This window comes from Aricia agestis, chromosome 9 (assembly GCF_905147365.1).
Source record: "Aricia agestis chromosome 9, ilAriAges1.1, whole genome shotgun sequence".
Lineage (NCBI taxonomy): Eukaryota > Metazoa > Arthropoda > Insecta > Lepidoptera > Lycaenidae > Aricia > Aricia agestis.
In genome coordinates, this window is record NC_056414.1 from 10,033,738 (window position 1) to 10,060,000 (window position 26,263).

Here is a 26,263-nt window from a genome sequence, read left to right on the forward strand (position 1 = left end):
AGGAAGGAAAACCCGATTTATTTTTATATATTAGATTAACAAATAGCCAATAATAATGAGAACATATTAATTACTTATTATCGGGCCATTAAGCTGAGTGTTACATCTTCCTGAATCATTCCATTAAACTTTATAGCATTCGTAAAGAAAGTATCTTTTCACCTTGCCAATAATCACTGCGTTGAATTGAAAACTTCCATTTATAGTTGGCCCCGGTTGTTAGAAATTAGCTTTTCATTTGCAACGGATACGCATTTCTATCTTTTTTAGCTATTTAGCTCCCTTTGTATGGAAATATTTTACAACTAGGTGATATGATCAGATTTTTAAGTGTAATTTAAAAAAATTAATATAATCAATGTTTACTATTTCATTTTCAAAATGATGAAGGAATTGGTCTTTTTGATGTTAACTATTTGCACTATAACATACATGATCTTATCACATAACTTAGCTGTAGTGGTATGGAGCCGAGAAAGTTCTTTGACGCCATTAAAATGTTTAAAGACAAGATACATGTTAATAATATTAAATTGTCGTGTTCTTTACAATGCAATAAATCATCTTCAAATAAAATTAATAATCGAGGAAAAAACTTAATAAGAATTTCTAAAATCTAAGGTTAATATTTGCAAGGTGTCAAATAACTTATTAAGTACCTGGATGACCGAGCATATATATAAATATATATAGCATGATATAGCAAACATTCATTGACTTCGTGTTACTTAATAACGCCATCTGCTGGTCGTTAAAACAATTAGTTGCTAACAAAATAGTATTATTATTCGCCAATAGATGTCAGGAAGAGTCATATTTTTCAGTTTATCGATTATCGATAAAACACGAATAAAAAGACATTTTCTGAAAATGATTCCTAGCTAGATCGATTTATCGTCCTCGAAACCTCCTATATACTTATATACTAAATTTCATGAAAATCGTTGGAGCGCCGATTCCGAGATTCCAATTACATATATATAATATATATATATATATATATATATATATATATATATATATATATATATATATATATATATATATATATATATATATATACAAGAATTGCTCGTTTAAAGATATAAGATTACACTTCGACTAGCAGTTTCTCTTAAACCATTTTCAGGTAAGTAGGTGGCTCTCTTTGTATCAAGGAGAACATTAATAACAAAATCGTAGCAAACAATTTATCAATTTATGTTTTTACTTGCTGTTAGTTTGTACTTTTTACAATTTGCCGTAACTCTTTCATACAAAGTTAGACAATAGCCGCCACAAGTATTGCTTCTCTCGCCCTTACCGCCCTGCATCTACAAACGTCCATACAATGCATTGTGTGCATACTACATACACTACAGTCTCTACGCATAGTTCACAATGCCTTACGTAACTTTTGCAGATGTGCATACTTAACCTATTTTATTTTCGATCTTTTCTGCAGATTTTCAATGCCTAAGTACCTAAATATTTATCCATAAGAACTTCTGTCTGTCTGTTACCTTACGCTTACACTGATGAACTAATTTTGATGTTTAGTATGGAGGTAGTTTTAATTTAACAAAATATCTACAAGCTGCTTGAATATAGATAAATTACTTAGAGGGGGTCTAAGAAGAGGTACAATATCTGAATTATATGGAGAAAGTGGTTCCGGTAAAACTCAAATTGCTATACAAACAGCCGTACAATGCTCAGCCAATGACCCGGGAAAGGACATAGTATACTTTTTGTCCTGAAAAATGTACGAATCTGCGATAAACGAATGTCCACGCAACGGAGTTGCAGGCATTATCGAAATACTTATAATATTATTCAAATTGTGGTTAAAAAGTAGAAAAAAATATTTATCAATTGACTGTAATAATTAAAGTTCTCCCCCATATTAAATCCTGCCGCATTAAAAAGTTACCTACATAATTATTATGTTCTCTCTCCATATCAGAATCTCCGTCAACAGAACTTGCACAGCGGTTAAAGCTCCATAGTTAGCAAAGACATAACAGACATACAGATAGATAGATTATTAATATTGCTATGGTTATATACTGTGTATTATATTGCAGATTATTATAAATACTTTTCATGCGTATGTTATTTGCTGTGGACTTTTATTTTCAAAGTAGAACTACTTTCACCGATCGACAATTGGATCTGAGATCGATCCGATAATTACCATTGTCAGATTATAAATTGAATATTCGTGATAGTATTATTAGTTTATTATTTCTGTCAACTTATATTTTGCGAAGAATAGAGGAGTATCTTAATTTTGGTGGACAAAAATAACGAACGTCATATTTGTGGAAAAATACATGTTTAGATTATTCACAATTGCGAAGGCGGTTAAACTCCAAAAACTCAATTTAAGATTGAAACATCTTTTTTAGATCAAAATAATTTAAATGAACTTCAGACATCTTCATAATGTCTAATCGGATCGTGCATAATTTGATTACCTTAGTAGGCGCGTCCAATTGATATTTTTTTTGGCAAATAATCAGTGTATCCAAATGTGTATATAACCCAAATTGCCTCTAGTGTCGAGGTCAGCCAGGTCATATCAATCTCAGCAAATGAATTCGCAGTGGGAGCTAAAACCCGGGATGTAACGGTGGTTCTGATAGTACACTCCGGCTACACTCTTTGTACATTTTGATCTGTCCATATTTGGTATGACCACCCAAAAGTTATCGGTGCCGAGATACAGAGAAATGTACCGATTAAGATAACACGAAGACACAAATCAGATTAGAAATGTTTAAGTCCGGAAAACTAGGTACATAAACTTGCAATAACTGGTTTTAATCATAGTCGTAAAAATTTTGTTTTTAAGGCTCTTTATATCAACATGGTTCCTACAAAGATTACCTATTACATCATTCTATTATAAATAGATGTAAGTAATATAATATGCTTTCTAATTACTTTACATTATCTAATTTTGTTCCTAAACGAAACGGAAGTGATCTTAAACGATCGTAAGATTAACATCAATCTTCTATAATTCTAATTAGAGTTATAAAAATTAAGTAAAAGCTACTTTTAATAGCTGATAAGAGCGTATATATATTTTTTTCTAAGTTAGGTATATACATTTCTGCTTTCGGCCGACGATATTAGTGTTGGAGTATCTTACTCAGGGCCGGACCGTGAGCTTGCGAGGGCTGAAACTACTTAGGGTACCAACACCTAAATTGTATAATAGACCTTGATCGTAGGATTCTCAGGGATACCAACAAAATTTTAATAAAATTATGAATTACGCACCGCATTATCGTCTATTTTTGACTTGACTTAGCTGGGGGGTGAAGGCCCTTGAACTCATGAGGCCCTGGGCTTAAGCCCAAATAGCCATAATGGTAGATCCGGCTCTGATCTTACTTCGTGAGATTCGAAATTGAATGCGGCTGATAGTTTAATAGCGTTCGGTGCCAAATTGCATTCGTAATAAACTTTGCGAGAGAAAGTGCTGCAGCCACTTGTTTTGTTCCATTAAGACTATTTTCCTCTCGAATGTAATAAATACGATTTCTTATGTTTATGCAAATGTTACATTCCAGATTCTATTTATACCGGGTTTATGGGTGATTTAAACCGGAGTGAACCTTTTGAAGTGTATAAATGGACGTAAGTAATAAGGAAAATAAGGTTTTATTTGACTGAGCTGTATCGACTCTACTAAGAGCTTAGTAGGGGACGACAAGGCAATATTGATGTACCTAAGATTCATAACGAAAAAGGGCAAGACGAAAAGAGCAGTTTTGTTTCTCCCATCACATATATTTGAATCATGTAAATAAATATTATTATTATTATTATGTTTTCTTTAAAACAGCACGTACAAAATTCGATATATTCTGATGCGAAAGTCAAATATCTATAGACTAGGCACAAAATCCCGCTAATAAGCCGATGACCCGAGATATGTTCGGCGGCTTAAATATTTAATGACGATGGCTTTGTTTGTTAATAGAATTAGTGTCTATCGATCTTGGGATCAAGGTTAGTATCGGACGGCGGATCCGCTCGGCGCTCGCACTGACCGCATTGCCGGTACTAGATACATTTTTGTCCGAGATAATCAAAGTAATGACGTACCGTGATTGCGGCCTACATACTGTTCGAAGTGAAATTCTGGTGCTTATGGCTTACGTGCTCCTAGGAAGCTTGACGCATAATTAATAGACCATATTGATGGCTTTAAGCTCGGCCGAGATGGTTCTATGTTTTAAGTTGAAAATTAACTCATTCTCTATAAAATGTTATAGCTTTTAAGGCATTTATCTACAGTTTAATGATAATTCAAATGAGCTCTTAGTTGCTGTACATATTGTTTAGCTCAAGACAACTTTACTTCCAATTGAACAGACCGATCCTAAAAGTATATAAAAAATATCTAAAATTTCATTCGCAGAATCAAATTTAATTTATGTCCCATCAAAAGAGAACAGCGAACTTGGCTTTCTCGTGAGGCGCATTGGCAACAAATTGCATTGTAAAAGGAACGCGAGGCCTTTGTATCAAACGGAAAGTTTTAAAAGTAGAAGGAAACACGAGGTCACAGAGATGATCTCTCTAACGGACGGCCTTTGAGTATCGGAATATTGTATGAGCGTACGTGAAACACTTTGGCATTATTTGCGATAGTTTGCCAAGAAACGGTCCGCGGACCTGTATTTCTAGGACGCGGTCTCGTCGGCGATCGTCTGTGAATTCTCAATCTAAGCGTTCTAAGCTGTGCAAAATTATGCTCTACTCCTTTTAATTTTCTATTTTGTTGAGGTTTTAATAATGTTGTTACTTTTATTTCTCAGCTCCGGATCACGGCTATAATTATAAGGAGAGCTTTAGGAGTCTAGTACTCACCTAACATATTTAGATGATAGAGTCATTGTTTAGTCATCACTAGCTGTTTGACCGAGCTTTGCTCGGTATCCGATGAAAATGACATTTTTTAGAAATGATTCCTAGCTAGATCGATTTATCGCCCCCGAAACCCCCTATATACTAAATTTCATATATATATATATATATATATATATATATATATATATATATATATATATATATATATATACAAGAATTGCTCGTTTAAAGATATGAGATTTAACGTAAATGATGACTAAACAATGACTGAAATTTGAAAATTTGAACGTAAAGACTATAGAATACTGATACTCATAACTCATAACATTCGTGTTCGGTTCGTTATTTTTGTTGCATATATTTTCGTTATGAATATCATCAGTGGTATCACATTTAAGGCTTCGAAGGCTTAGCGCTAAACTATGACGTCCGACTTTAGTCAGTTTAGATTCTTGATTATATGAGAAATATTATAAGTTATAACTGTCCTAAAACTTACAAGCATTAGAGACTTGTCACGGGTTGTTTTTGATGCCATAAGGCAGTTTCGTCTATGAGACATTTTGTTTTGATATTGCGTATTGCGCATCTTCTTTGTATTGCAGTATAAGCTATATTATATCATAATGGCTAAGTTCGTAAATCAAAAGATTCAAATGCGAATGATTTAAGAGATCCATCTGCGGTATCTCGGCTCGGACATAACGGTGTACGTTGCGTATGCCTCATGCATTACTGCAGGGTTTCTCAACCATTTTACATAGTCCCCCTTGGGATTACAGGTATATTACATACATACATTACATTTATGTTGGCACCGCGGCTATTTAAAATTTGCTATGTAAACAGTACGCACTTAAGTTCTCATGGAATAAATACTTGAGCTGGCTCTTACTAGTTAGTCGATACTAGAGGTTAAGTAGCTTAATTTCAACTGCAAGGTTAGTTTTAGTTAAAGCGAAACGCTATATTTTACGTCCCCCATAACGTTACACGCCTTGTGTGCGTATCCCATTGGTTGGGAGCTCCTGCTCTAGCATTGTCTTTTATTCTAATATTGAATTCGAAATAAACCTCTCTCCGTACTTTCTCTCTTGTTATCCCAGGTTACTACTGAGTAGCCTTTTTAAAGGTTTTCACGAGTAAACGAGCACCTGCGGCTGGTATAATTAAATGCCGGCGTAGAAAGCTTGCGAAATTGCAGTAATGCGGCTACGGATTCGCAAACCAGTACACCAGCGCCGTGCATTCCTCTCGTATGAGCCGGAAGCGGCTCCAGCCTTGATCTTGCATTCGCGACGATATGTGAGAAATGTATAGTTACATAGACTTAGTCACAATGCCACTCGACCCTGTTCGCACACTCGTCCCTTTCCTATTGACTTGTCGACACGTTTATGAGAGGCCATTAGGCTATTTACACATAAAATGAAATAAGCATTTGGGTAGACAAGCTCTGCTAGGTTGTGGTTTATATTACACTAGATGACGTCTGCAACTCCGTTGCCCCAAAATTCAATTATCGCGCGGAACCGTACATTTTTTCGGAATAAAAAGTATCCTTATTTACGGAGCTCAAAGTCTCCCCATACAAAAAATTGGTTCAGTGTTTTGGACGTGAAGATTAAAGCACACTTTTAGACAGGCATTTAGGATGTTAGTAGGTATGGATTGCGCTTCATTATAATATAGGGACCAAAATGCATAGGATCATCAATTTCTATATTACAAATATAGAAAATTGATGCTATTTCTGTCACACTTAAAACTGTGTTGTGCATTTTCTTCAATACATAACGGTATTTTAGACGATAAATATCTTGAAACACGAGTTTTATGTATTCAAATATACCATTTTAAAATTCAATCGCATATAATATAACCTAGCGCCATCTTAATTTATGACATGATCATAAACATGTTTCAATAGCTTTTCCATTGTCATTCCATGTCAAAATGCATTCTATTAATGTAAAGTGTAATGTAATGTAAAGTGAGCATGGGCCACCTATATAGAAAATAATATAAAGTTTTACTTCCACCATTATTTATGTTTTGGAAGATTTCTAAGAAATATTTAAAATCCTATAACAATAAATAGGCCAATTCTAAAGTTTCTTAGATAAAGATGAATCAACGTAGAGCAAAGGTTTTCTGCTAAAATATCTGAAAAACACCATAGGTAGACACAAAACAATTGAAATCTACTATTTTCGAAATTCAAGTATATTATGCGGTCTTAATGGCCAGTAACATTATATTACGTCTGCATACGAATAACGCTCCAATCGTCGGCGAGTAACATGTATGTGTCATTTAATTTATACTATAGTGTAATTTGACAAGTACGTGTGAGGATGACCACGTCTGGTTTATTGCTTCGGATTATAGGGACAATATTATTAATCATTATGACGTCATTATGGTGCAAGATGGTTAGGTAATTTTATTCGGTAATTCATATACATCTTATAATAATGATATTTTGTTATACCTCATGCATCTAAGTTATAAATAGTAATCGTTTTGGTATTTATGGTGCAAACCGGCGTAAAACAGCGCTTACGCTGTATTTCGCCGAGTGAGTGAGTTTACCGGAGGCCCAATCCCCGACCCTTTTCCTTTCCCTACCCTCCCCTATTTCCTTCCCTACCCTCCCCTATTCCCTTCCCTGCCCTCCCCTATTTCTTTCCCTACCCTCCCCTATTCCCTTCCCTACCCTCCTTTATTACCCTATTCCCTCTTAAAAGGCCGGCAACGCACCTGTACACGCACGCATAGGCGACGGAAGTTGCCTTCCATCAGGTGACCTGTTTGCTCGTTTGCCCCCTTTTTTACAATTTTTTTTACTATTTTTAAGATTCTTGGTAGAGTTGGTAGCTTATCCAACCGTAATTGATTAATTTTATACATTTATTTTAATTATATCATACTGAATATAGAATATAAAACTGATTTAAGAAAGTACCTGGGATGGAATCTTTAATAAACTTATTGACCTACCGAACACGCTAGCCTCCTTATTATATTGAGGTTAAGGCGTATGAAATAGCACAAAATATTTCAATAAGTAATATGATAAGATTGCTGGATCAAATTATACGGAGGTGGGCAGACGGCAGGGACACGTTGGAATGCGGCCCCGATAACACCAAAAGAAAGGAAAATAAATTGGCCACCGAGAAAAAGAAAAATACACCGAGTTTCGCCATTATCTTATCAAGGGACTGCTGAATAAATTAAAGATACGGTTTTTCTCATTTAACTCTACCCTTCTCCTTTTTTTAAAAGCTCTTTGTCGAGCTAACGAGAGTTGTCGAGAGGTCTTGACAATTGGCATATCAAAGAAAAGGAAAAATTTTCAAGATTTTTCTTGCAAAAGATTTTATTTTAAAGTATTATGTAAGGTACGTAATTAAAGTACTTAGTTTGTGTTCCCTAGTTAAATTACATCTAGTTAGACTGTAATATCATAATGTCATTCACAAGTACACAACTAACGTATATTATTATAGTTGTAGAGGTCATCTGCATTGAGTCTGACTGATGCGCTAAAATATATGTTGATGCAGTAGAAAATTTTAACAATGTTTATGTCTCGAACGATAATAATAATTAAAAAATTAAAACAAAGTTGTAATAAACGGTGAATAACGGTTGTATTGCTAAAGGTGAGCAAATTTTAAACTAAGAGACTGCACAAACATTTAAGCAACGGGATCCCCAGAGGTAAAGTACATTTGCATTGAACAAACAAACGCTGTCAATTGATTGAATACTGATTAGAGTTGCGTACACCTTGCTGCAACCCACGCCTTGATAACTGCAGGTGTAAACACAAGAGGGGTAAAATAGGACCAGCTGCTTAGCGAATACAGAATGTCTTAGTCAATTTATTAATGCATTTTAGTGTCCATGGTTTGTAAGTTGGCAAAATTTGAGAGATAACCATTACATTGACGATTAACGATTAACATTATGGAAATTGACACTATAGAAGATGTTACATGATTTTATTTTTGTTTGCCATAACATTAGTGTTCAAACTCTTTAACAGTCATTCAGAGTGAAGTTGGTAGAACCCGTTCTGCAATGGGTTCTAACTGCAAGTAAATATTATGGTACAACTGTACTCCCGGAGGTAGACTCGTATATTTATACGGATATAACGAGAATGCGACCGTATGAGGTCAGTCAGTAGTGTGGGAGCAAACATATTTTTTGCAGCATCTTAAAGCCTGCAGCCAGTGGCTTCCGAGAAGTGCCGCCCTAACGGTATCGCTGCAGCCATACTCGTTATGTACTTACAGTGTTTTTGTTTAATCTCTTAACAGGCTGACGGGTTTAAAAATAAAACGATTTATTTCCTGATTACGTAAGGGATGAAACAGCAATGTAAGAAATGAATAAGCTAGAAGTTTTAACGTAATCGCAGACGCAATTGGATTCTTCGAACAATTTTAAAATTATTCAAGCATGTAATTTATTCCCATTTGGAAGGACTTCATTCGAGCTAAGTAACGTTAGAAGTACTGCGAGAGGAAATGTCACCCCCCGCCTTACGAATATTACTTAACGGCTGGAGAGACTCGAAGGTCACGACTTGGGGTAAAACGTGTATTTACAAAAGGAATATTGAGTAGAATGTTCCTTTGGTATATTTGCTATATGGATCTGGAAAGATCCGAAATAATTGTTTTTTGCTACTGCCGATATAGGCCAAGATTAGCGAATATTACGATAAAGAAAACGTGTAATATATATTTTTTAATAACACTTTGGACTGTTTGAAGCATTAAAGATAAGCTTTTATATATGAATCAAGGCAAACCATCCTACTAATATTATAAAGGCGAAAGTTTGTTTGTATGGATGTGTGGATGTATGGATGTATGGATGTTTGTTACTCTTTCACGCAAAAACTACTGAACGGATTTTAATGAAACTTTACTATTGTATAGCTTATACATCAGAATAACACATAGGCTACAATTTTAACCGACTTTCAAAATGGGGGAGGTGTTATGTTCGTTTTTTTTTATGTTCAACGATTACTTAACGTTTGTTAACCGATTTTGAAAATTTTTCTTTTGGCATATGAGGTATCATCCCAATTTGGTATTATATTCACAAAAGTGGTGATCTGATGAAGGATCTATAAGTAATCGAGGGAACTCCTCAAAATTAATAGGAAAACATGTGGTGACTTCGGTTTCGTGAGAAGTATTCTAAGCATATGCTATCAACAAGTAAGATTTTGCACCGAGATATACATACCGAGGTATACCGTGGTTCGGTAGGTGCTGAGAGAACTCCAGATTCTTTATAGATACAAGTTTGGGAGTTTCGGCGTTATATATATATGCTACTATGCAAATTACATTCATCATCATCATCATCACTACCATAATATTATACCATGCACGATGCATGTTCCCATGATTATGAGCCTATTATGACCCTGTTATTGTTACTTTTCATAGTCTTTTAGATCGAGACTTGAGTTTGTCAAGTGATAATTTAACTAACAAAAAAATCTACACTTAATATTATAACTGAAGAGTATGTTTGCTTGAACGCGCTAATGTCAGGAACTACAGGTCCGATTTTAAAAATTATTTCAGTGTTAGATAACTCATTTATCGAGTAAGGCTATATATTATCACGCTAAGACTTATACGACCGAAGAAACTCAGGAAAATGTGGGAAAAACGGGGGAAATATTAGAAAGGGTTTATCTCATGAACTATTGGAGCAATACCACGTGAAGGAAGTATAGCTATTTTTTATGGGAAAATGTGCGGTTTCCGTAAAATTTCTAATTTAAGCGGGCGAAGCCGCGCGGGACTTCTAGTACCATAATAAGGTTAAAATGGAAAGGGGGAAATGATTTGAAATATTCGTCTAATCATACAATACAATTTCTTGTAAATGCACGAATAAAATTATGTGTTAATAATTGAGAACCTGTATTTAGTTTGGTTCTCGGTTCTCACGTCCTACGTCCTGTCCGTCAGGTGTATGATGCGAAGGTCGTCGGAACCAGTTCCCAATGTCCTGAACATCAGTCACACGATTGACTAGATTGACCGCTCGTTTAATAGTCGCAATAATATCGACACTTTTTTCATGAACAAAGTGCCAATGTAATTTCATAATTGCAGTTACTGTTAAAGAGATATCATCTCTCCGAATGTTGCTTAATTAATACTAATTACGTACGTACGTGTAGTTAAATATCGCGTAGCGTAGCAATTCGTTTATTATGTGAGAACGGTTAATTTTTTCGCGATGAAATTATTAAAATCCTTTCCCGAATCTAAAAGAATCCTTTAAATACCTTTGTTACCTCATCACGTCTAACGGCCGTTCCCAATATTTGATCTATCTCTGGTTTTGCCCTACTAGAGATAGGAATAGCTCACAATTGACATAAAATATATGTCTCTAATGTCTAATGTGAGCTATTCCTATCTCTAGTAGGGCAAAACCAGAGATAGATCAAATATTGGGAACAGCCGTAAGCCTATATCGAATTGGATTTTACCGAGATACACTTTTGCAATTAAAGTGATTGAATCTAAAGATATAATTGTATAAGTTCGAAAACAAGAAACATAAAGACGGCATTATAAATACCCACATTTGTATAAAATTTTTGTATAGAAATAAAAAGACGATTAGAAGATAAATTGTAAATAAAATGAAAATCTTATAATTCCTATCTTTGAAGGTAGGTAACATAATACTAGTTATTTTCAAAACAATACATTATCTGTCGTCTTTGTCTGAGGATTAGGGATAATACGAGAAGTAAATAACGTCTGAAGTCATACTTTGTTGTACAAATGCGACGCAGGACAAAGTCCGCTGTTTCTATATATTATTAATCTCTCGCGAGATCAGAACCAGCTTCAGTGACCAAAAGAACTTACCGGCTAGACAGCTATTTATAAGTAGGTGGACTAAAAGGGAAGGTTGCATGGTCAATGTTAAACACGTACCGGTCTCTCTAAATAAGGTATTTAATGGACGTATTATATCTCGTGTAGACGATCACAAAAGCCTTTATGGATTGAATTTTTATACTTTCGAATTGCAGCGAATTCTCGAAGATTCTATTCGGGAATTTCGTTTTTATGTGCAGCGTGCCGTTTTCTCGCCGAACAATGATGTAATCTGGTCGCTGGTCGTTTCTGCATTCCACCGCGGACGAACGTACCTACACTGGATGCACAAAAATCTTTGGAATTGTAGGAATATATTCCGCCTCCGTTTCGTTTTTTACTCGTATCCCCTTCATTCATTCCAAAACGAAGGAAGAACGTAATTGCGGGCAATTTAGTTCTACAACGAGCGTTAAAGTTTTATGAGGAAATTAGTTTCGTGTGAACTTTGGTTCTGAAATACTGACAGGAAAATAATGTTTTTACTGCTCTACTAGACCAGTCAAGTTAGACACACTTACTACCACTATTTCAAGTCTAGACACCAGTCAAGCTAGACTTTTAAAATACTTAACCTAAGCCGTTTCCCACCACCCAAATTATCTTGAAAAGTAATTCTTTAAAATTATTTCTGCGTGAAAAGGTAACAAGCAGATTGTAGACAGATACTCTGACAAAAAGACACACTTTCGCATGTAGTATATAAGTACTAGCTGTCATGGGCGTACCCAGGTTCTGGGCCAGAGAGGGGGCTAATCAGATTTTTATAAGCTAGTTGTTTATAAAGAATAAAATTTATTAAAAATTAACAAACAGTAGTCGCCGTCAGTCTCGAGTTGTAATAATTTACTATTATTTATTCAACAAATGCACTTATCAATATTAAAATTAGCCAGTAGCCGATTCTCAGATCTACTGAATATGCATAAAAAAGTTTGTAAATTGTGTATTGTTGTTTGTATTTTAAAAGTTTGTAAACTTTTAAAATATTTGCATGCTATCTTCATAGTTAAAAGTGTAAGACCTGACCAATGAACTTATGTGAACATCTAATGTACCACTTTTAATGCAAATAAATGATTGATTGATTGATTAAAAATCAGTGTTAAGCCGTTTCGGAGGAGTACAGTTACTAACATTGTGACACGAGAATTTTATTTAAAAGATTAGTTTTTATTATTCGTAGATTAGTATGGTTAAAAAGTATTGTGTACTTTGAGATTGAATATAAAAAAGTTAAAATCACAGCACTTGTACTAGTACTACACAAATACGACACATTTTTCAGGATATTGTGGCAGGTATTGAAAAATCCACCTCGAAATTTCGAACGAGGGCATTTTATATATTTGATACATCAGTACTGGTCGTGGTACAATTTAGTTGACACAAAGGAAGTGGTACTATCGTTTATCTGTTGTTTCATTTCCGTGATTGTAGCTGAACATTTCACACGGACCTGCGTCTTAGCAGCAAGTGATGTCGAATTACCATTTTACATTTCCAGTTCGTTTTGAATACTACAATCCTGCGTAGAAAATGGATACAAGATACTATTACATAAACGTGATAGGTACCTTAGGTAGTTACCGTAGTTAGTAGAAGTTTCTTCCTGACAATTGTACCAAAAGATATCTACAATTACCCATATCAGTACGGATAACAAAAACATCGACTTTAATAAATAATATTACCATTACATAGTAAAATTGTCGAGTGAGTATAATTTATATTAAAATTCCACCTTTATCTTAAGTGTAACCGATACATTTTTTTAGAAATATTGAAAACAATGTCACGTAACGATTTCTATGAATAAATTGTATGAATCATGTAAGTCGCAATATCTTGTAATTTCTATGAGATCATAGCACTTATCGCGTATACTGGCATTATAATAATTATATTTTCATCATCATTATCTCAATATACCTTTTCGCCTATTTTCCGCGCGAAAATTCCGAGAAATCTAAAAGGGATGAATGAAGGGCAAGGACTGCGCCCAATTATGACAAAATAAGTCTTATTCTGACAACAATATTGACCATTCTTTGGAGCTCATGAGTCGTGAACGAAAAAAACTTAACCTCTTGTGACTCTTCCACTACCGTAGAGTCGGTTCAACATAAAAACTGTACCTCTTAAGAGGATACACCAGGGGCTAGAGAAATAAAAAAAAAGTACGTGAAATATCTATAGCTGTCTCCCTTACCTCAAGCTTAAACCGCAGAACGCGATAGAGACAACTGCAGAAAATCCAGAAAATCAACGATTCGTTGTCCCCTGATTCCTTCTCCAAAACTTAACCGATTTAAGTACTTTTTTCATTAAAGATTAAAAAAAGGCTTGAGCTGTGTTCCTATGTTTTGCTTTTTTTGTATAATCTAGCCAAATCTGTTTTCTGTACGTTTGAACACAGCGGAAAATCTGGCAATTTTTTTGGGTTTTTGAACGTTCATATCTTTTTCAATAATTTAATTATGAAAAAAAAGAAAACATAGGGACATTGTATTAGTGGCCGTAGATATTCAGGAAAAAAATTATAACTCTACTAGCATTATCCAGGGAGGAAACAGGGGACAACGTTTGTATGGGAAAAAGGGCGGTGTGGACTCCTCTTAAACTGTAAAAACGTTGCCATATTAAGCTTGCCCTTAAAAAGTTTTTTCTTACATGGAAAGCGATCCAATATATAATCGATGTAAGAGAATATATTTGTGAAGGTTTTCCGGTAAGTGACAGGTAGGTGCGCCAGCGCAGGTAACGCGCGGAGGGTGGAGGGGGCGCGGGGGGCGGGAAAGCGCGGGGCGGGTCACGATGTGGTTAACCTAGGTTACTACACGCTCTAAAATGCGCACTTTCGCGACTTGTGATGTTATAATTTCATAATTGTTACTTTTTAATTTCACCTTACCGGTGTTAAGGTTTGCGGTCAATATTAGTCGTCTCGTCAACTCAACTCAGAGAACAACAGAGTTTTTTTTTTAATCTAGAAGAACAACAGAGTTGAGTTGACGGAAACCAGGGGTTTACCTTTGCTCAAAAAATGCTCCATTTCAAGTTGAATATAGACCTATTTAAATTTTTCTACTTCTTCTAAATCGTCCTAGGTACTAAATGAAAACACTTACATCTATTATAATGCTGGAAAATGAAAACACTCAAAATTTTACTGCTGCTAATATACAACACAAAGGACATATAGTTTAGTAGGTAAATAAAATTAAAAAAACCACTTAATTAATCTTTAAAACAATTAATTTTGTATTATTTACTCAATCAAGATTAATTAAATAAAAACAACAACAGATGTTGTTCAATGTTGATTGTTGACTTTTTACTTTAATGATTGCGCTCGCTAGTGGTAATGCAACTTAGTTTTTAGGGTTCTGTAAAAAGCACTGTTTATCTACTAAGAAAAATGTTTTGTTCAATGTTTAGTTAAACTTAGGTCTTAGGCAGAAGATTACGTTAAAGTCAAGTAAGGTCCAGAATCCAGAAAGCAAATTACAATTTTGAGTTTTTAGTATGAAGAGTATGTTTTCAATAGTGTTGTCGATTTTAAACTGTTTGATCAATTATAATATTATGTGCTTGTGAACACATAAACACCTCTAAAAAGCATCAGAGATCGAGTACTAATCTTTATAATATAGGACAAATAGATAAAGCTTGTAAATTGAACTTGACGTCCAGAATATAACAACTTTTGAAAGTCACTTAAGTACGGAACCCGAGCGCGGATTGTACTTTACGAGCACATTGTCTGTGACTTGGCATTTCCAAAGGTCAAGAAACAATAAGCCTTTCCTATAACGTGTAAATAAAAAGTAATAAGCAAGGTATTGAGAGGCGGGAACACGACTTTGTGGATCGTAACTATAATATTATTATTATCCTTTGTTCTATTTATCCGACTGCGGTTTATGGGAGGATTATTATTTTGTTGCTTTAACTATATCTCACGTGACAATTTTTAACAGCATTCTAGATGAATCTCTTACTGTAGGGGGAGGGATTAAAAATAGAAAAAAATTGTGTACTTGATACTTGGTATAAATTGATTCTGAAATAAAACCCAAACCGTCTAGGTTTTTTCATACTCATGAAATTAAAATTTTACTGTTGATTTTAGATTAAAATGTAGACGATCAGTAACTTATATTCTTTATCTTCAACTTGTCGGTCGATATAAAAACATTATACTTTTATAAGGCATACACTAGATAGGTAGTATTTAAGAAATTTTTAATCGGCCTGACACTTTCCTCCGCCATTTTGCAAAATCGCTTACTTTCGGTTTTAGTGCTATTTATTGCATTTAATTAAACGGTTTTAAAACTGGTTTCGTCCAGCTTTTACTTATACTGGTTTTAAGTCAGGTTATATAATAATAATTACAATTATTAGATGGTGTTACGATAGCTGAAGGTGGCTACGACCGTTTTACATCCAAAAATAAAAACATGCAGTAGAAACAAATGAAACATGATAAGTTTTAAAAGTGTCTTGGGAATATGATAAAAGTGCATACAACATAATATTATCACGATATTATTATGTTTTCTTTGTTGTTTATACAGACAACATAAAGTATATTGTCCTAATATAATAAAATGGGTATTTTTTGTTTCAATTTTTATCTAAACGCAAGTAAAGCAAGAGCCTTAAGCGGCTATAATGCTACCAAGTGAAATGTCACGTGTCAATCACGCAATAAAGAAATACAATTGACATTGATTACAATTTTTTATTTAGATTAAAAAAACTAGATAACGCTGACAACTCCGTTACGCCAAAATTCGTTATTCGTATGGTAACCGCACATTTTCCAATATAAAATCTTGGAAAATGTGCGGTATCTCCATACCAAATAACAGTCAAATCGGTTCAGCGGCTTAGACGTGGGAGAGCCATGCTTCGGCACGAATGGGCCGGCTCAACCGGAGAAATACCACGTTCTCACAGGAAACCGGCGTGAAACAGCGCTTGCGCTGTTTCACGCCGAGTGAGTGAGTTTACCGGAGGCCCAATTCTCTTCCCTATCCTCCCCTATTCCCTTCCCTTCCCATCCCTACCCTTCCCTATTACCCTATTCCCTCTTAAGAGGCCGGCAACGCACCTGCAGCTCTTCTGATGCTGCGAGTGTCCATGGGCGACGGAAGTTGCTTTCCATCAGGTGACCCGTTTGCTCGTTTGTCCCCTTCTTTCATAAAAAAAGGTTACAGACTGACAGACAGACAGATACACTTTCGCATTTATAATATTAAGTGTGTATTAAGTATGGATTTAATTAAAACGAAGCAACGCTGTGCATAAATTCTGCTCCAAATCCTGATCTATGTTTAACACAGAAAAGCTCTTGTTTCTATTTCCAAGTAACTAGAATCAACCCACAATAAAGACGGCAAAATACGACTTAACTGCTTATTAGGTCCGCATCTCCGGCCACTCCGAAAGGGTACGGATAGTGTTTAGGCTTAGGGTAAGCTGTACTTTTCTCATCTTATTTCATTGAAAATCTTCTTTGTTTCAGTACATTTACTCAAACTAGAGTTTGCACGCAACTTTTGCGTAATATGTAATTCGATATTTTTTTGGAATTGGTTCTTTCAGGTGATAATTGAAGTTTTTTTAGAAATATCCAAATTTTTTTAAGGCTGACCTTAAAAAAATTGGATATTTCTAAAAAAAACTTACGCTTATTAAGGCTTATTATGTTTCTTACGTAGCAATTAATACATTAATACAAGTTATTGCGGGCTGATAATTTAAAAAAGTTATTACAGCTATATTATATTATAACATTATATAGGTCAACAGCTGAAAGAGATTTTAATTGAGTAATGATATTTTGTTTAATTGAATCTATTTTGAAATTGGGATGTCAAATATATCATCGCGTGTATAAACAATTTTTGTAATCAAGAAATAATTAAAATCAATATATTTCCACAAATTCGAGTCGGTATTCAAAATATGTTGCAAAAACGTTCCGTATTTGGTAGTCAATCGGCATTCTAAATTGCCGTGGACCCTGACATTTCGCCGGAGCTGGTTTTCCAATTCTGAGACAAATATTTTGTTGAGCTCAAACGTTTTATAGCCTTTGCTTGATTAAAAATAGCCTTTGCATGTTACGATTTGTAAGATTTAAAATTTTTTGGTACTATAAATGTTTATTAAAAAAATACTTTTTTTATTTATTTACTGGAACTGTGTAGCTTGTAAAACCCATGGTAAAATTATCAAAACTTGGTACATAATTATTGTATGATTTTGATTTGTAAAGAATCATGGAACCGTGAATGAAGGTAAAGATTTGTTTCATATTAAGTACGTGATGATAACGGAATTTGGACACGTTCATTCATAACCAAGAAACTGATATTAGATCAATCGACAAATATAACCAATGAAAATGATGTAATTGTATTTTGATGACTCATTTGTATGAAAACTCGTTTTTTACGCCACACAGGCACACGCATACGTTATACTCTTTGTTCAAAAATATCACATAAATATCTAAATTCTAAATGCATGGGTGAGCGAGGAGGAACCAATATATTTTTACGATACTTTAAACTGCCCTAACACATTTCTCATTTTAGCAATTAGCATGCCATTCAAAACGTTATGGCAAGAGTTATACGAACGCCGGCATCACGAACTCGTGTCTATTATCTAAAAGAGGTTACCAATAATAACTAAACCACTTATATTTCATCAGAGAAAGCTCAATAAAATATTTTACTGATATTTAGACTATAAAAGTCTCGATAATTTTATAGGATAGTTAACTCGCGCGATAAACTTGAAAGTTTTTGTTTGAATCTCTGTATATTATACCGCAGTTTCGTCAACTCATAAATTTTATTCGGTATTCTCGACGCGTCGAAATATGCTATGTTTTGAAACAGATAATATAAGGCGTCGTAAAAGTTTGTCTATTTAAATATGTTTAAGTCTGAGCATTCAGGAATGTTAGTGTAAAATGACTAGATGGCTAACGAGGTTAGTGTTGTAAAAATTATAACTGATTTGTTTTCAACGGATTGCCTCAGTTCTGAGTCAGAGGTGAATCAGTGTGGGATAGGACCTAAAAACGGATGTTTGGTAAATTTTTTAGGATCAAAGTAAGTCTCTGTTTGTGTCTATTATTTATATTGTATGTGTATACTGTGTCATGTTAAATATTTAAAACGTTTTGCTCTCCAAAAATATAATTATATTTCAAAAAAATATGTCTAATTTTGAAATTAACTTTGATCGTTGTAAATGGTATACAGTACAGTAGGTTCATCTGTAAAACTCACTTATAATAATTAATACCGAATGACAGGTAACATAAATATAGTTACATCCTTTTACCATTGAACACTAAATCAAAGATGGTATCCGAGACATTAATTACCGCTATGCAGCCAATATACAGCCATTACACAAATTGTTCACTTACGCTCAATTGCCTCCAACCACTACCTTCTGTATTGACATTAACACACAGTTAAGATATCAAAAACCTCTCGTATATACTTATTTCGTTAGTGGAACGACAGGTATGTGTAAACTTATGTGTTAGTATGTAATCATCTGGAAATATATTATAATTTAATGGTAATTTTGATCAGCGAAAAAACACTAAATGGACTGTAAATGTTTATATTCACCTTCCGATAATTACGAGCCCTACATTCTTTTAGAATTTAGACCATGCTCTAGAGATGACATTACTAATAATTGTGGGACATAAATAGATTGTTTTAAGGACGTTCAAAACTAGTGTGTTTGTTTTAATAAGCACTAGATTATAACTCAATACTCTATAAAATGTAGATTGTAGCTAAATCTGAATTGAGAAAGATGTTTAATCATTTCATGAATTCATAAAGCAGACATATTATGTTATTTCAACCAACACCAGGAAAGTGGAGTTGCTATTTTTCATATGTTTGCACAGCCCCTTTCCCAAATCGAAACGTAGCAATATCAAATATTGGCAGTCCACTATTCAATATTTTTGAGGGATTGATAAATATTGCAATTTACATTAAAATAAATGCAAAGTGCATGCGAACTGATTGCAACGATATTGAATGCAATGTGTAAAATTGACTAAAATGGTTGAAAGTTGTAACCATTAGACGGAGCATAAACTTTGTAGTATTGACGTACCAAGCATGACGTTTTTGACTATCCAATATCATAATTCCATACTAATATCTAAATATATTATATAACTCAAAGGTGACTGACTGACTGACATAGTGATTTATCAACGCTCGCGATCAATTCTACTCCCTAGGGGATAAAATAGGGGATAAAAACTTTAAACTTTATATGAATCTTTGTCAATTTTGAACTGATTGGGCTGATACTTTGATCGATACTTAATTAATAATAATACTTTTTAACTCGAGCGAAGCCGCGGGCAAAAGCTAGTTAACTATAAATGCGAAAGTGTGTATCTCTGTCTGTCTGTACTTTGAGTCCCGGGAAAGGAGATAGGATAAATGTACGGTACAGAAAAACGTACGGTTCCCGCGCGATAAATGAATTTTGGTGAAATGAAGTTGCGGCCAGCATATAGTAGCAACATAAATCACTAAATTATTGTAAAGAAAAATGTTATTATACGCTTACTTACTTAATCTACAGTCTACTTAAAAATATAAGAAGAATATTATTACATTCTCAATATAATATGGTCTCAGACATAGCTTTACTAACACCTGCAACACGATGTCACGCAAAGGCTAAGAACGTTAAATTTTTTTTTTATGAGATAAGGGGGCAAACGAACAAACGGGTCACCCGATGGAAAGCAACTTCCGTCGCCCATGGACACTCGCAGCATCAGAAGAGCTGCAGGTGCGTTGCCGGCCTTTTAAGAGGGAATAGGGAAGGGTAGGGATGGGAAGGGAAGGGAAGGGAATAGGGGATGGGGCCTCCGGTAAACTCACTCACTCGGCGAAACACAGCGCAAGCGCTGTTTTACGCCGGTTTTCTGTGAGAACGTGGTATTTCTCCGGTCGAGCCGGCCCATTCGTGCCGAAGCATGGCTCTCCCACGTATGAAAATGGTCGTTGGAGGTCAATACGTGCCTTTAATATAATCATTATTCTCACACGGCAACTTTGTCTTATGTTCATGAAATTGAATATTAAAAATTCTATTGAAAAGACTTCAACGACTTTTTGAAGTGAACATTTTTTTGCTTCAGCTTTAGTGTGTGTTTATTATAATTATTTTATATGTTAATTACATATTATTTATTTTTAATATTAATTCTATTTGTTACAGGGTACAGTCGACTGAAAGTGAAACGGAAAAGAGTAAAACCTACGACAGAAGCTTTTGGAACGGTGAGTATCTCATTGTACAGTTGGAGGCAGATCTAGTGGTTCTTTTTGAACCTTATTACTTTGCAATAAAGGTCCCCATATGTAGGTAGGCCGATCGACCCAGTCAGACTGATCGCAGGCCGATCTAACCTGACTTGTTTTGCGCATTTTCTTTTGTGTCAGGTCGGCCTGCGGTAAGTCCGGCCCAATCAACCGGCCTCCGTGTGGTGGTATTTAGTTCATATTGCGATATTTTGTAATCCTCAAGATTTATCTTAAACTAGCTTTAAAGCCTCCCACATATTAATCAAACGACACGCAAAATCTGCATGTTTAGTTTTGGTTAGATTAATTTCACTTTTAATAAATAACTTACTTTGATTCTAAAGAAGGAGAAGTAAGACTCAACACTAACGACGCAACACCATTTTGCTTAGCAACATTACCAGGAGGGGAGGGTTTGGGGGGGCGCAGCCCCCCCAAGTACCGGCCGGGGGCAAAGCCTCCCGCATGTGTAGGGGCAGGGGCAAAGCCTCCCACATATTAATGAAACGACACGCAAAATCTGCATGTTTAGTTTTGGTTAGATTAATTTCACTTTTAATAAATAACTTACTTTGATTCTAAAGAAAGAGAAGTAAAACTCAACACTAACGACGCAACACCATTTTGCTTAGCAACATTACCAGGAGGGGGGGGGGGGGGGGGTTGGGGGGGGGGTGATGCTAAGTTTGAATAAGGCATATATATCTGCAAAAACCGTATTCAAATCGGATCAGTAGTTTTCGTGTTAAAGAAAAAAGTTTAATACAATATCTTGCCCCCTCTTTTGTCCCCTTAGAGGGGTGAGGGGAAAAATTTTAAACACCAGATATTAAATTGGAAAATAAAGTTTATAATATGATGTAAATTTATTCAAGAAAAAAGTTTGATACAAAATCTGCCCCCTCTTTGGTCCGTTTGAGGGGTGGGGGGGAAAAATTTTATACATCAGATATGAAGTTGGAAGAAGACAAATATATCTGCGCAAACCATATTCAAATCGGATCAGTAGTTTTCATGTTAAAAAAAAGTTTGATACAATATCTGACCCCCTCTTCGGCCCCCTTAAAGGGGTGGGGGAAAAATTTTATACACCAGATGTTAAATTGGAAAATACAGTTAATAATGTGAAGTTAGTCCATTGAAGAAAAAAGTTTGATACAAAATTTGACCCCCTCTTTGGTCCCCTTAGAGGGGTGAGGGGGGAAAAATTTATATACCAGATGTTAAGTTGGAAGAAGATAAATATATCTGCGAAAACCGTATTCAAATCGGATCAGTAGTTTTCGTGTCAAAGAAAAAAGTTTGGTACAAAATCTTACCCCCTCTTTTGACCCCTTGGAGAGGTGGGGGGAAAAATTTTTGTACACCAGATGTTAAGTTGGGAGAAGACAAATATATCTGCGAAAACCGCATTCAAATCGGATCAGTAGTTTTCGTGTGATGCTGGAACAAACATACAGACAGACAGACAGACAGATAGACAAAAAACTAACCACAGTTTTGGCTTCTATAGCGATGTAGTAACAGCCCCCGCTTATTATTTTTTGGATATCTTTAATGCACAGAATTGTCATTTCTACAGTTTTATTATATGTATAGATATAACTGTCATCATACTGCATCATCATCATCATAATATTAATACGCGAACGAAAAACTTTGTAACCCTTTTTACGAAAAATGGGGAAACGTAGGTGCATGAAATTTTGCACAGTTATAGTTTATATGGTGAAGGAGTGCATCGATTTAATATTATTTTGAAATTATGCTTTTATCATAAATTTTTTTAACAAATAAAACATTACACACGCTACAACACACACACATGAGAAATGACAGATTTTTGAGTGACAAGCCTGTACATACGAATTATACTCTTTTATTTATGGTTGAAGTCTATTGACAACAAGTTGACAAATTGAAAATGGATTATATATTTTTTATTGAATCTAAGATACTATTAGACAATGCTTACACGGCCAGTCTTAGACCAGCTGAGTCCCAGAGACTAGAGTTGAAAAAAAATATGATAAAATCAATATTTTTTTTTACAAAATATTGGTAGTAGTCCTAATGTCGTCGAAACGAAGGTCGAATTTCGACCATTGGGCGATCTCTAGTAAAATTAAGGAGTCTATAAAAACAATGAGTTTAGCTTTCAATTCAAGATAATAATTGCCACTTATCATAATGTATAATTTAAAACTGTAATGATAACAATTATTATGTTATTAAATTATTTTTACAATGCTTCAGTTATGAATTTACGTTCTACTTGTTATAGCAATTAGGTATACACTAAACTTAAGTTATAGTATGTTAGTATGTCATACAGTTAGTTAAAATGGTATTAAGTAAATGATTGTACCGCTAATTTTGTGTAATTACGATACCAAAATAAAAAGCTTTTGTGATGATCGAAGAAAAGTTTACAAAAAGTAGGTTTTCTTATTTGTTGCTAGCTTTGGCCCAGACAAAGAGAGTGGGTATAGAGCATTGCATATCTTAGGTCAAAATATTTCAACGCAGATGATATTAAAATTATTTTTAGTTATATACATATTAACGTTGTTGAATTTAAAGATATACGAATTTCCAATATTTAAACAACTTAAATAATAATAATATCTATGGGCGCTTCACATAACGTCAGTCTGGCCCCGTGGTAAGTACCTGAAGGACTTGTGTTACGGGTACCAGACAACGGAAATATATTTAATACTTTTATACTATACATATATTTAAGATTTTTATTATATGATACACATATTTAATACACATCCATGACCCAGGAACCTTGAAAACTTTTTTGTTCCCTCGGCGGAATTCAAACCCGCGACCCCCGGCTTGAGCTACCAACAGTCCACCAACTAAGCCACAGAGGTGGTCGTGTAAATGTAAATGTATTCAACATAGTGATTGACACTGTGCAGAAGAAACTTTCTGAAAGCAGACATACCGGTCTTCAAAACATTATCTAGACTTCGTGCAGCGAAATTTTTCAACATTCCTGCATTGATCACAAGTAATACTATAGGAATCCTTACGTGTCCTAAGTCGTGAATGTGCACCGCCCGACAGCTCACAGCCCATTTCGTAGCACCTGTTCATTCCTAACATATGGCGTCATTTCGGTCCTGTGTTTTGGCTGTCGAGTGCACACGTTCTTCGAAATTCGCAAATAAATTAATATAAACAGAGTAACTAGAGTGTGCCTTCATAATATTATAATATTATGTTTACCTCTTTACTTAATCCTTCGGTCGTGGATTCTTGGAAATCTATTGTTATTATATTGTGTCTTACTCACCGGTGAGCTTACTTTGACGTTGATATATCAGACTTCGTAGTATTTCGAATGTTTAGAAGGTAGAATTGTTATAGAATCTTTTGTGGCCTCAGTGTGGATCATTTTTAAGCGACTTCCAAAAAGGAGGAGGTTATATGTTCGGCTGTGGATATATTTTTTTTACCATGAGAATGTCATATATATAATTGATTGTACTGTCGGTTCTTGGTGGAAATTCATTTTAAACACAATATTACTTGCACTTTTTCCACCATATTAATTAATTACTACAAATTTAACTTAAACACGACCGGTTTCGATAAAAATCATCGATAAAAATCATGAGAGTGTCAGTTCTTGTTGGTTCTAGCATGTCACTGAATGTTATAGTCCTTGTTGGTTCTACCACAGATTAATAAATAATATGTTTAGAAATAGGTCTGTTCAATGTAGTCTGGTTTTACTGAACTTTGCGTGGGATATTCTTCGATTCGGCAAATTCCATCCCATTCATTATATTATGTTATCTTTTTAAAAGTTGTTTACCGGTAAAGATTGATAAACAAGTTTTTCCACAATAACACAATGTCATCAAATTGTATTCAGTATAAACAAAAGAATAAATTAATTTGATATTAATGAAATTCGATGATGCATCAAGATTGAAGACAGTAGGCACCGTTTTTGTGAGCTTGCGAAATATCAATTACTGGATTGCATGTAACGCGATACACACTAACACTTTTTGTACTGACGATACCTAACAGTTTTTATGATAATATTTTACATTATAACATATTATTTACACATCAATAGCTTTAAGTATATTGAGTTGAATCAATCTCTTGCGCATTTCAGTGTGTACATAATGTAATATTTACTATTACTTATAACAAGTGTTACCCATAGCTTTTTGTGACGAAATTTGTTTATTACATGGAAACCGTCTATTTTTTGGGATAAATACTATCCTATGTTTAAGGACGTAAATAATATTCATACTTAAATTTATATATAAAAAAATCTTTTGAGCAGTTTTAGCTTAAAAATTAAAATTATAACAAACAGAGAGGTAAGTAGCGACCGACGACAAGGATAGTAATTACTAATTAGTAACCTGGATAGTTTCTTAATACTCAAATTAATTTCCCAAGTATATTGCTCAAACCTCTTGTAAGAGGTTTGAGCAACCTTAAAATATCTCAAATTCTGGGTATACCATAATATCAACTTGCCTTTATGCAAACCTCTACAATAGTATACGAACCACGTAAAAGGAACCGTCCGAGTTCATTGTTCGTATTATTGAAACAAGAAGAATTTCGTTATGACTCGCGTACTCAGCCATTCACTGCACGAATTTTATTAGCAAAAACTTTTTAACTTGTTAATATACAAAAAGTTACTTCGCCTTATGTTATTACGGGCTCGCCCTCGCTCGGTTATGAATGAAATATGTCAGACGTTATTGAATTTTCGTCGGGGCACGTTCGAATAATTATTATACTATTGCTTTCTTTTGTTACAACCACTATTGACCTTTAGATCGGCCCGAGATAGGCAGTTATGAGTTTTATCTTGTGCAAATTATGTAAGACGTGTCACTGGAGAAAGTTAATTTAGATCTGAAAGTGAAATCGATTGAACTCTCTTCCACTCACAAAACTTTGTATTTTACATCGATATGCAAATATAATATGTAATATAATTGCAACATTTAGCATGCCTTGTGGTAATCTGTCAAATCATTGCGTAAGGCCCCCATA

General features: G+C 34.5%; 1 protein-coding gene across 1 annotated transcript in view; it reads left to right on the plus strand.

Annotated features, from left to right (window-relative positions):
• LOC121730194 overlaps positions 1–26,263 on the plus strand; it is a 59,040-nt gene that overhangs the window by 20,125 nt on the left and 12,652 nt on the right. Inside the window, exon 3 of the mRNA XM_042119136.1 lies at positions 21,123–21,184. Within this exon, the coding sequence (XP_041975070.1) occupies positions 21,123–21,184 (62 nt within the window). The remainder of the gene's footprint in view (positions 1–21,122; positions 21,185–26,263) is intronic.